General features: G+C 34.7%; 1 protein-coding gene across 1 annotated transcript in view; it reads left to right on the top strand.

The window, feature by feature from the left end:
- LOC118187969 (lisH domain-containing protein ARMC9-like) overlaps positions 1-12,665 on the top strand; it is a 47,952-nt gene that overhangs the window by 32,904 nt on the left and 2,383 nt on the right. Inside the window, exons 17-22 of the mRNA XM_035358285.2 lie at positions 2,835-2,925; positions 4,269-4,315; positions 5,267-5,377; positions 9,015-9,073; positions 10,792-10,883; positions 10,996-11,110. Coding sequence (XP_035214176.1) covers positions 2,835-2,925; positions 4,269-4,315; positions 5,267-5,377; positions 9,015-9,073; positions 10,792-10,883; positions 10,996-11,110 — 515 coding nt within the window. The remainder of the gene's footprint in view (positions 1-2,834; positions 2,926-4,268; positions 4,316-5,266; positions 5,378-9,014; positions 9,074-10,791; positions 10,884-10,995; positions 11,111-12,665) is intronic.

The following is a 12,665-nucleotide window of genomic DNA, read 5'->3' as shown; positions in this document are numbered from 1 at the left end:
ATTACCCGAAAGTTGGTTTCTGCAATTACCTTCCTAAAACAAACCATCTAACAACGGCCAGCTTTCAAATTTCATTGTGCTTTTCAAAACATGGTAAACCGCTCTCCGATGGGGATTTAATCAAAGAGGTTTTGGGCACGTGACCCCAAAAAGGTTCGCCCACCACTGCTATAGTATGTGATCTAACCGCTTTTAGTTAGCTATTTAATTTTTAGATTGCGTCTCTGAAATTGGTCCTTGTTTTAATCGTTTCTTTGCTCAACCATTCTACTGCATGTTCGAATATGAAGCTGTCGAATTTTTTATTTTATGAAGCTATTAGTACTAAATTATGTTATGAAGTTATTCAAATTTAATGAGTTAATAAATTAATTAACGAAATAGTTTTCATTTATTTGTTCTTGATCATTTGGTATATATTTTCCTACTGTATAATGTATACTGCGGAACAACTCATAAAAAGGTCCTTCTAAAGGCCATTTTTGCATTTGCTGTGTAAAACTGAAATAAATTTATATTTAGTGGAATTAAAAATTTAATAGTTATCAAATTAATTAATGCAACCAGTTTCATTCATATATTAATTATTTGTATTCATTTTCATATTTAAAAATAACTTTTTAGTGGCGCCATATTATCTATATCTAACTAAAAGTGAAAAATCGCATACTACATCATTACCGAGAAATCTATATATTAAGTGAGAGATAATAACTTTATGACGCAAGAGATTATAAATGAGCGATATGTAGCTTTATGGAGCAAGAGAAGCCGTGCGTCATTTAAAAGCAAAACTAACTGCAGTGAATCATAGCCTAAGTTTGCGTTGCTTGTTAGCTTAAGAGAACCCACTATGCAGTTAATATCCACGTCATCATTGGTATATTGGTTTTCGCCACTGCAGATGACATTAGTCAAGCATTCGTTGTCTACATGCCACAGCATCTAAGTTTCAAATACACCCAAGATCACCACCGCAAGCAGTGAAGTATAACAGTCACTGGATTCTAGACATACATTATACATTTTAAAGTATATTAAAGTCTGAACTCCAGTAGGATTCAGTGCCCATGCAGTCAGACAACATTCACTGAGTGTTTTTGGTGCCAGAGACTTAAGCATTACAGCTACTCCTGCTGCTCACCTTATGCCTATTACAACTGCGGTCAGGAGCAGATTTCGAAGCACTGCTGATCAGACATACTCAACTAACTGCAGTGTATCAACTGTGTAAATGATGCTACGCTGAGTACAGGGAAAAACGTAATTTTTGACACAGCACAGGAGTGCGCTGCTTCAGCTGAAGAGCACAGTTTAGAATTGAATGGCTTTTTTGGACACAGTATGTAAAAGCAGCAAGATTTAATAGCTTCTCTGCATTCAGGAACCTTCGATGTGGAGGCCAGATGTACTGAAACGCTCACAGGGAACTGGGCGCAGCCCAGCCCACCCAAACAAACACGTCAGGTATAGAGCAAACGATTACAGGGTACAGGATATCCTAAGATCCTGTTTATCCTGGTCAAAAGCATGCTTATTTTTCTATATAAGCATCAAGAACCTATACCTTGCATCAGCCTCAATAGGAAGAACGTCAAAATAGTGAAAGCCGTGAAGTAATATAACGTAATAATTGATGACATTCTCTCTTGGATCTCCCATTTAATAGTACGCCCTCACAAATTATCTAACTCGATGATATCCCAACTTTAATGTTTATTCTCGAGGAAGCTTAAGATTTGTTACGCAGGTGTAGCACAATACATTGTGCTGCACAGGGCCTCCATATGAAATTCCACTAATACGATAAAAATCTTTTGAATTCAGCAAAATTTTTTTCAAGTATCTGCATAGACTCCAGAACCTCGCCCACAAATTCTTTAAGCTCTCTCCCAGGCAACAGTGCAGCGCGAAAATGCAGCAGTACGAGTGCTTCGTTTTAAAAATATAGTGTTTGGGGGTAAGAATTATATTCATGCAGATATTTAACACAGTACTTCTCTACCGTCCCTCAGAATTTAGCATCTCAGCAGTCTGTAATCCACCAACTAAAGTAAAACCCTTGGCTGTTCACACTGATGACTCAAAAGGAGAGTATGAGATTGACAGGAGATACCTTCTAATGAATGAAAATGAAGAGATTAAAATTTGATAGAGAACATTAAACTTATAACAACTCAGTCTTCCAGACTGAGTTGGTTGCACTGAAAGAAGTATTAGCCTTCACCACAGAAAATCATCATTATAGCAATTTATATACACTGCTGAAACAGTTGCGTAGAACTGATTGCATGCAGTCAATTCTACGCAGTTGCCGCAATCCACCTGTGAGGGTCAAAAAAATTTCTCATTGCAGTGCCGATCATTAGCAAATCTAATCTCCATTGAATTTCGCTTCACACTCGAATATTGGGTAATGTGACCGCTGACGGCTAGGAGAACAGCCACAGATGACACACAACATGGGCTACTCCAGGACTCGCTTCATTTAGCATTGTTAAACTTGGATATAGAGCTACCAGTACGTTAAAATGATTAACTTTTCTCTTTGGTAGAAATAGGTGCAAGTTAATCATTGGTTCGAATGTTAATGCTTTTTGTTGTTATTGTGTTTTACTTTTCTATGTAAATTACAATCATAATAAAGTAATATTCAACCAATTGTTAACGATTTATTTAATAAATATTGTTAAACTTGACCGTGGAATCGAGTTTTAAACTGAAATATTCTTTAATGAAATAACTAACTTTGCGATTATTTTTCTCATTCTTATGACTGCCATTAGCAGTATAGCAGGGGAATTATTCATTCTATTTTAATATGATATTTTCAGGCATTGCCAAACGCTCTTCAGAAACTTTTACAGAAAGCAGAAGGAGAACCGAAAAAACAGCTTGAGACGATTTTGGAACTTTTCGTAACAGGTATAATTTAAATATTTAAAAATAAAATTTATTTAATTTATGTGTTTTATGCAATCATCAACGATACTTTTTTATCAAAAAAGAATGTTCCAAAGCACAACATTCAATTAGATCATCTACTTGTGTATTTATAACCATTTCACTGTTATCCGAATTTTAAAAAAAACTGGCAATGCTTTACACTGAATTGTTTCACAGGTACTTTTCTTCGGACTTCTTTTAAATTTTATTTACACATAAAATATGCAAATATTTGTTGATGTGTTATAGAGTTTATGTATCAAAATTTAAATTTCTGGGAAACCCCTTTCCTATATGTTACAGATAATGGCCTCTCAATGGAGAATCAAAATAAGAATCTCTCTCCCTTGTAAAAGGCCAAAGCTCAAAAACTACAATAATTTACCATTATTTTACTTCTAACATATCAGTAGTATCTGATGAAGAATCTACATAAATAGTTTATAAATATATAAATTATAGAGCATTGAAATAAAATATAATAAATGTTTTTAATAAAATTAAAAAAGAAAGCCACAGCATCCACCAAAACTGCAGGTGACGGTGATCAACATGCTAGTTACTAGTGACCACTTACAAGTTGGTCACCAGTAACATGTAGTAGTTACTGGCGATCAACCTATAAGGTCACTGATGTGGTCACTGATGCTTCTATAAAATTAAACCGAAGGATAGGATTGACTGTAACCGATGGAGCCAGCGACCATCAAACTCGTAGTCATCAGCTATTTTTGAGAGGCAGTAAATTTAAATAAATTGTGAAATTAAATGAAACCGAAGGATAGGATTGACTGTAACCGATGGAGCCAGCGACCATCAAACTCGTAGTCATCAGCTGTTTTTGAGAGGCAGTACATTTAAATAAATTGTGAAATTAAATGAAACCGAAGGATAGGATTGACTGTAACTGATGGAGCCAGCGACCATCAAACTCGTAGTCACCGATGAACTTAAAGGCCGTTTGGCACTTGTGAGTTGTGAGTTTTCAATCATCAGTGTAGGGCAGTGAATTGTGGTCGATTGGCAACATAACACAATGTATCAATAATATGATAGCTTCAACTGATAACATCAAGCTAGCAATGTGTGCAATGTTAAAATGAAATATAAAATAAAATGAATGTTACTCAGAACTTAAGCCTTGATGTTCTAGCTATTTTTGAGAGGCACATACTTTTTCACGAACATATTTTCTTTAAGCTTCTGTAAAATTAAACCGGATTTGGTTAAAACTGGTGACAAGAAAGTAGCATAGCTCGCTTTTCCTTAATTGATTAAAAAACCTGAAACGGTATTTATTTACTTTCTTTTCACTTTCTCAGATGTTCAAATTGAAGATGGAAGTTCTGATGAAGAAGACGATGACCAAGTGAGTCTCTCTATTCTGTTGCGCATTTTACCAATCTCTTTTACTGGTTTATAATAATATTTTATGTTTGTTTAACAGGCACAAATAGTTGGACATCATCAGCACAAATTTATTAAATAGATCATGCTTTCACTATACCATAATTAAAACCTGTTTAAATTGTACCTTTCAGGAGTGTACATTACAAAAAATACATTTACAAAGAAACCAAATCTCGCGCAATAACATTGTAAAACTTATACGTCAAATCAATAAATATAACTATAATTTCTATCAATAATGAAGCTGTATATTTCAAACAATAGCAATGTAAACATTTCGTATTAAATCACTTAAAGCATAATTGTAATCTGCTCCAAGCAATATTCTAGGATTGTACGTCATAAGAAAATATCCAGTCATAGCATAAGTATCATCTACCGTTTGTACAATGTCTAATAGTTTTCATGAAATTTTTGCATTTTTTAAAATTATCTTTATTGATTATGCTTCTCAGATTTATAAGTAACGTAAAATAAGGGCAGAAACTCGGAGTAAAATAAATTATCATCATTAAGATGTAACTGAACGGTGTGAAGCAGCTTAACCTTAACCACCTAACGGCTGTCCACAGAATTTACTAAAATTAACTGTCAGTAAAACTTTATAGAATATATTTTAAAAATTAACTGTCAGTAAAACTTAAGAATAATTTTTAGATTTTATGCATATTTTATACATTGTATATAAACTGTTTCTATTAATGTTTTTCAATTCTTTTTTAACTGTAGCTATTTAAATACTGAATCCTGATTTTTATATTTTAAAAAGTGGATAAAACATTGCATACATTTTTGTATTTAAATATTTAAATTTCATTTTAAAGAATCATTCCTTCTTTGAAATTTAAATATTTAAAATGAAATTTAAATATTTAAATTTGAATATATTTAACACTATTTTAATTTTTAGGAGGATGACAGCTTAGAACCAGAGATAGATTCTAGTGACAAAGTGAAATCTGAAAACAACGAACCAAATGGGGAAGTTCTACTAAACTTCTACTATAAGACTCTGCAAGATGTAAGTCAACTTTTAAATTATATACTGCTTTTACATCTACAGTGCACAGTAAAATTCCGACTGTCCAGCATCTAATTGTTCGGCACTCTTTTTGTCGACAGGATTATTTAATGTTTGAGATTAAACATAAAATAAAAAATTATGTTTAAAAATACGCATATGTATATAAAGAAATGAAAATAAATTGACATTTCGCTTTTAAACTAGTGCAGACGATAATGAATGTTTACGTTTACAAGTAAAATTTTTTCGAAAACGGGAGTCAACAAAAACAGTCTGAGAGAAAGATCATTGAACAGTCAAAAAATTTTATTTTTCTCTGTGCGCCTGACGAATCAACATCAACACTGAGCAGCCAAAAAAGGTTTCCCAATCAAGAGGCTTAAAAAGATTAGACTCGACAAGAGCTGACATCAATATTAACGTATCAAAAACATTATTCGGGACAGATCACTGCAGATTGGAAACCAGGATTGAACATTTTATAGAACACAGATACGTTGGGTAGTCATTTTAATTTAGAGCATTATTCAATCTGTTAGAGAATTGGATAAGGTATTTTCTCCCTCATTCCAGCATGCCTTCGTGGCATAACAGTTAGCACACTCGGTGCGTACTCAAGAAGTCGAGGTTCGAGTCCCGTGGAGGGCATTGCTCATTTTTCACGTCTCCAGCATCAAAATAACCTAATGACGCTACAGGCTTACTGGAGAACTACTTAACGGACGCTCTCTGAAAATCGGCGTTTTAAGCGACTGCCTGTGATGTTGCCTACATTTGAAACTAACCTTACAAGTTACCATTTTATAAAACGCACTCCTAGAACTCACTTTCGCTTCAGTCTTGCTCAGACTAGAGCGAGAGAGATTTTCTGAAGATCATGTTTATCGTTTCACCTTGTCCAGTACATTTTCCAATGAATGTTCCTTATGATAGGAAAGTTTTCATAATGCGAGAGTGGAACCTAAAAAGTATATGCGGCTACTGGCTGCGGTAATAGAGAAAGTGTAATCTCTAGTTCTCGCTGGAAAGCTACTTCATGCGAAAAGAAGAGGGAAATAGATTTTCTCTTGCTGCACCAAGGTGATAGTTTAACAATCAAGTAGCTTATTTTTCCTCAGGACAAACCAGCTATAACCATCATAACCAACGAAGCTGGCCGTGATGCTAAACAGAACAAAAATAAACAGGAATCCATAAAACCTACAGAACTGTCCTCACAGAAAAAATATCTTCGACGGATTCGCAAAGCAGATACGTTTCTCCCAGGGAACACACAAACCACTGTCCTCCCTTCGGAGGATATTCAGGCTCCAGATTCCGGTCTCAAATCAGTTTGACTCTCTGTCTAGAAGCTGAAGCTCCTGGTACTCCACAAAAAATTCTCTCCTCAGTTTGAAAGAAAATACAGATAAAATGGATGTGGTTTCGACCAGCTGATCCTGTTCCCACTACTCAGCCAGGGAAAATTCGGTTGTCCTCGGACATCTTCCTACGCCAGGAAGTGACTTGAAAAGAAATTAAATCTCTTTTCTCGCAGCAGAACATAGATTACCCTGGTACCTTTACGAAAGATGAAATCAGACTGACGTTTTCCTCGAGCGCTATGCGTGAAAGAGCGTTAGTCTGCATTTTGAAAGTAGACATTTGCTTTAACACTTTTAGGAATAAAGCCAAGTTTTCGATTAAGGTAGTCATCAAAGGTCTTTCTGCTGACAATAATTCCAAAGAAATACTAAAGAAACACAAGGAAAATAATTTCCAATTCTCAAAGAAGAAATCCAGAGATTCTGAGTTACTGCCTATTTCTTTACGGGAGTGCAACGCAGTATTACCTCCAGACCATGTATCGTGGGAAGGCAAGTAGACTATCTCAAGACCCTCTTTAGAGTTAATATTAATATTAGAAAGAAACCTGTGAAACAGGTACATAACATATACCTGGAAAACACCCATTATGTGCTTTCGATGCCAGAGGTTCGACAACCGACATATTAGATCGGGGACAGATCGGATGCAATAATAATCTAAGATGTTAACTTACACATTCAATCTTCTCAAGGATGAAAAACCAAAGTGTGGGAGATGTAGTTCTAATCAGTTCCTCAAAATCCTGTCCGAGCTACCCAAAAGACAACTTGCCAGAAAAGCTTAATTTCTACTAAGGTAAAATCCACAGGTGATGCTGTTTCTGCTCAAAGGAAGAGATCGCGAAAGCTGGATTCGACTGTGCATGCGCCGGTTTAAAACATGTTAACGCTGTTAAAGAACTACTAGCAAATTCTGGACACAAAAATCTTATCAGTGACATTATGACCCTTATTAATAAAAAAAGACTAAATCATCACTTGAAATAACAAAAATGTCTATAATGAACCTACTTGAACAGGCAGAAAAGAAATAATTTTAGTAATTTATTCGGCACCAAAAAAAAAAAAAAAGACTCGTCAGAAGAGACCTCGTGACCAATTTTTCCCGTTAATGATTTCCCTTGCGAAGATACGAAACCAACTCAGAGTCTAGATGCTGGCCGAAGACTTGATCAGATGCTGCAGGCAACTTAGCTCCATAAGATCATCTAAATTCACATTCAAGCAATATATTGGGAATTCAGAAGTAAAAGGACGTCACTTTGTTTTTCTACTTAGGAATTCAATTCAGAAACTTTCAATTTCTGCCCTAAATATTGGGTTAATCTCGATAACTGGAAAGAGTTGCTCGAAGGAAACAGCTGAATGCCAGTATAAATCCAAGCATCTAAATATCCAAGTTTCGCTCTATCATGATTCGAAAATTACTGAAAATCCTACAACATATTTGTAACATATGCCCTAACATATTCGTTTACAAGACTTTTAAGAGATACTAGCTGGTATTTACTTTACACATGGAGAAAACCATGAAAACTTCCATGCAGCCAAGGCGTTCCCCAGGAACGCCTTGGCTGCATAAAATTCGTTTGAACTACCAGTGTTTAGTGGTTTTACACTCTTCTTCTGGTGGGCTGGTTCAACAACACCAAGGAAATTCCCATTGCCCTAAAATACAAATAATTAAAAAGACCAGAAAGAAGAAGAAGAAAATATAGTTAATAGTGCTTCGTTTAACTTAGCTATGCACTGCATTTTCTAAATGCGTGAAACAAGTACAAATTTTAACATAGCATAGCGGAGCTAGTCGAGTCGACACATGGAAGTGACTCCGTTAGCTCAGATAAAACCCTGTGAGAACGTACCTTAATAGCGCAGCAAGAACTCTTCTTGATGTTTTACGAGAAAGGTCTTACACTGGCTCTAATGAAACAAGAAATTTGTTACCAGTCTTCTTGAACCACTTTTGGATAGTTCCTTCATTTTTAAAACTGATGCTCGCTTAAAATTGCAATGCACATTCAAATTTTCTTTGGTATTCAACCTATTTATTCAAAAGGCGGACTAAGAAGGCCTTTAGAAGGCTGAATATGCATGAACATTAACATATAACAATGCCAAATTTTGAATAATTCCACTGACAGTATACAATCGTGAAATATTTATTAAAACACAATCATTTGTTTTTGTTTTGACCATATACAGTACAAAACGTTTTCTCTATTTGGCATCTTTTTCTCTATATAACATTAGGTCATAAATTTCAGATTCCAGAAGAAAAGTCAAGTAGCAGTTCTCAGTTAAAAACAGAATCTTCACCTGTGGCGTAAGTACTTTTATATGAGCTGAATGTAATTAGAAGTTAATGACACTGTTAAATTGAAATTTTGAATAATATAATCAGTGTAATGTATTTAGTCTAAGCAATGATCGCTTCATTTCATTTCTTAAACTTGTGTGACTAATTTAGTGCAAATGCTTGCGTCCATAATTTATAATTAAATGTGTTACTATAAATATATATGTTTGTTTGTATATCAGTTTTCTTTTGTAGTGCTAAGTGTTGTTTCTGTTTGTTAATTTGGTGCCCTTTGCGTAATAATTTTAGCGTATAGTTTTTAAATCGAATTTGTAGTCATGCATTGTGTAATATTCGTCAGTGTTTATTTTATGTATAATCTTGTAGATATGGAAATTCTGAATCGATCAGCGATTATATTTTTATTTTTAAAATAACTTCACTAAAAATCGAGATATAAAGCAAAATTCCCCTGGCAGGTCTTGGCAAGAGATTTTGGTCTCCAAATTGACGACATATGTTGATTTCCCACCAACTTAACAATATTATGGAAGTTTCTGGAAAACGTATTTTCGATTCGGTAAATTTCTAAGAGCAATTTTTATTGAAGGCTGGGTAACATTATATACATGGCTGCATCTGAGCTGTGACAGCCAGTTTAATTCAAGGGGTTAGCTGAGTAATTTAGTTTAGAATTAGTCGACAACTGTGAACAGAACTGAGTGAGTACTTCAGTTCAGAATTCTACTTTAGTGTTTACTCTGTGAGTGATACCGGTAATTTGTAATATGTTCCGTGTGTGAAAGAGGATACACCTCAGAGCTATTTATAGTTGAGATCCCCTCCCTCTATGAGCTGTATTTTATTTCAATAAAATATCGGTATCTTCTTATTCATTTGGCCCAGTTATTAAAGAGATCTCTGAGATGTGCTAGCTATTTCTTTTTATGAAAATCACCCCCCCCCCAATTTCGACAGAAATTTTCTTTACCTTTTCAGATTTTATTTTAACAATGAATAAGACTTAAAAATCGATAATAATTTCTGAATTATATCGCTCTTTTCCAGGGAAACAAACTCACGGAATGAAGCTAAAATGTTTAAGGAAAGAAAACTTCCCAACCATAAGTCGAAAGCTCACCCTTTAGGAAATACTATAAATTTACCAGAGGAATGGTAAAATTTCTCGTGGTAATCCTGGTCGTGCCGTAGAGTCCGCTGATTCAGTTTCGGCAGTTGCAGTTATTCGCACTTTTCAACAGGATGAGGAAGAGAAATCATCCTTTATGTGCCTCAAATGTGGGTCTAACATAGTGAAATACTCAAATGACCAGTTCAAACACATCTAACGCTAATGAACTCCCATAGAAGAGAACACCCGCTAACTTAACGGTCCGATACAACCGAATATGGGGTATGAAAAGGTTTCACTTATACAGAACCTTACATTTTTTCCCCATCTTATTCCTCGAATTCCAAGTTAGCGCCAATCCGTCCTGACAGTGATCGTCATTGGATCTTGGCCAGAGAGACAGAGAATTTGACTCTTCTTTGTTTTCATTCCTACGTACTTTTATCAAAAGTATCTTGTTATTTCTATACCGTCTGCCGAAATGGACTTGTGACCACACATTCGGTGGTTGAAAAGTTTTTGATTCGGTGTGTTCTATCATCTCTTAATATGTATTGCATCAGTTTAGAAACAACTCGCATTACTAATAATTGACTATAATTGCGTTTTTTAGAAAATGCAGATCTGAAGCTAAAAGTGCAGCAAGTGAAGTGTCAGTCAAACAGAATTCAACCATGAGTTCATTAGAACAACCTCTGACACCAAGTAAGATTCACAGTTTTTTTTTTTTTTTTTACAAAGTAAATGTAAACCCTTATATTCAAAATTTGTAGCAGACGAAAGTTCTAATGTTTACATTCTATTTTCATTTTCTTAGAGCTAGACATGGAAGCAACTCAGTTAGTACGCAAAATAGTGGGAATGCCTTCAACTACTCTTGTCGAAGCTGCAGTCATTCCAGATCCTGCTGCTGTCTCCATCAAAGGACTGAAGTGAGTTTTTGACAGGAAATGAAAATAAAAAGATGCTATGATTAAGCTACAAATCTAAGGAAAGGAAACTTCTGTTACATATCAGTTATTTATTAAATCATTCGTGTATTCCTTCTCAATGTAAGGGATAACATAAAAATGATAAATCTATTAGTTCCTTCTTATTGGTTGGACTACGAAACACTTGACAAATGAAATCCTCCAAATATTAAGCCAGTATGCACACTTTTTGTAGACCCCGAATTGTTTCGAATTTTGTCAACAAAAGCTGAATGTTTAGTTTGAATTCGAGTCAGACAGTACTGACGCCAAATAATCAAGAATTATAGGGCATGAATGGGAGATATAATGGAGTTCAAAAGAGAAGAAATTCTTTCCGTACTTCTAGTGATATATGAGCTACCAATATATCTAGTGATATATATGCTGGGGGTAGAGGCATAATGGTATGTATCGCTGCCTCTGGAATAAGATAGTTAGTGTTTATCGAAAAGAATACAGATAAGCATAAATATATAAATATTCTTAATTAAAACTGATAACATCTACAAGAAAACTTGGAATGCAAAATACATATACGTTTTATCCTAACATATATCCCTTATAAGGTATTTGTCCCGGTTTCCTAGCGTGCCTTCGAGGTGTAGTGGTTCTGCACGCTGGGCCGGTATTCCAGAGGTCCGTGGTTCGATTCCCGGCGAAGGCGGTTGCTAATTTTTCATCTCTCCGGCTTTTCCAAAAAATACCAAATGTCTCTACACAATAATTGCTCGCTCGTGGTTATTATTATACAACTGTCCTGAAGTTATCAAACTTCTCCATATTTTCTAGATTTAAATCCTATAGAACAGGAATGAATGAAGTAAGTTAGAGGGGCAAAAAGTAAAGAAATATGATACTTCTTTGGAAACTCTATTAACAGAAAATCTCATGTAATAATGGAACAAACGGAACATTCTCTCATGAAAAAATTAGAATCAATGCCTAAGCCCATAAGAAGTGTAATTTTAGCTAAAGGATATCCAACGAAATATTGAATGTCCCGTTACTTTAATGTTTTTATTAAATATAAACTGTTCAATCAAAGTGTCGAATATTTATAGAAGTTCATTTTCAGAGCTTTTTTAATAAATTACTTTTACCAAAAATATTTTAGGTAATTTTTTTTAGTTCAAAGGGGCTTTTGTCCCTGAAAAACTATTGTTTTCGTTTTGCGATTTTGCGTTGAATCACTACAAATGTCCGTTGCACTTTTCAAACTGTTGCCACCAATTGTTAGAGTCCTGCATTATATTTGAAGAAATTAAATAATAAAAAATATGCATAAATGTATGCATATTTCTCGCATTGTGATAAAACAACAGTCCATAGAGACATCGAATTTTGAATGACGTAATCCTCCTACGAATATGGGCATGTGGAAGACCAAATTTGAAATTTAGAATTTGTTTTATTATCGGTTTCATATTTTTTAAAACTTTAACGAATTTTTGAGTAACAAACTCAAAGGTTTAAAAGCGAGCACTGGCAACACTCTACGGGGGGGGGGACCTTT

This window comes from Stegodyphus dumicola, chromosome 1 (genome assembly GCF_044657685.1).
Source record: "Stegodyphus dumicola isolate Sdum_Otavi_A_Nest chromosome 1, ASM4465768v1".
In the NCBI taxonomy this organism is placed as follows: Eukaryota; Metazoa; Arthropoda; class Arachnida; order Araneae; family Eresidae; genus Stegodyphus; species Stegodyphus dumicola.
Note: the sequence above shows the minus strand (reverse complement) of the source record. Positions and strands in the feature narration are given on the sequence as shown.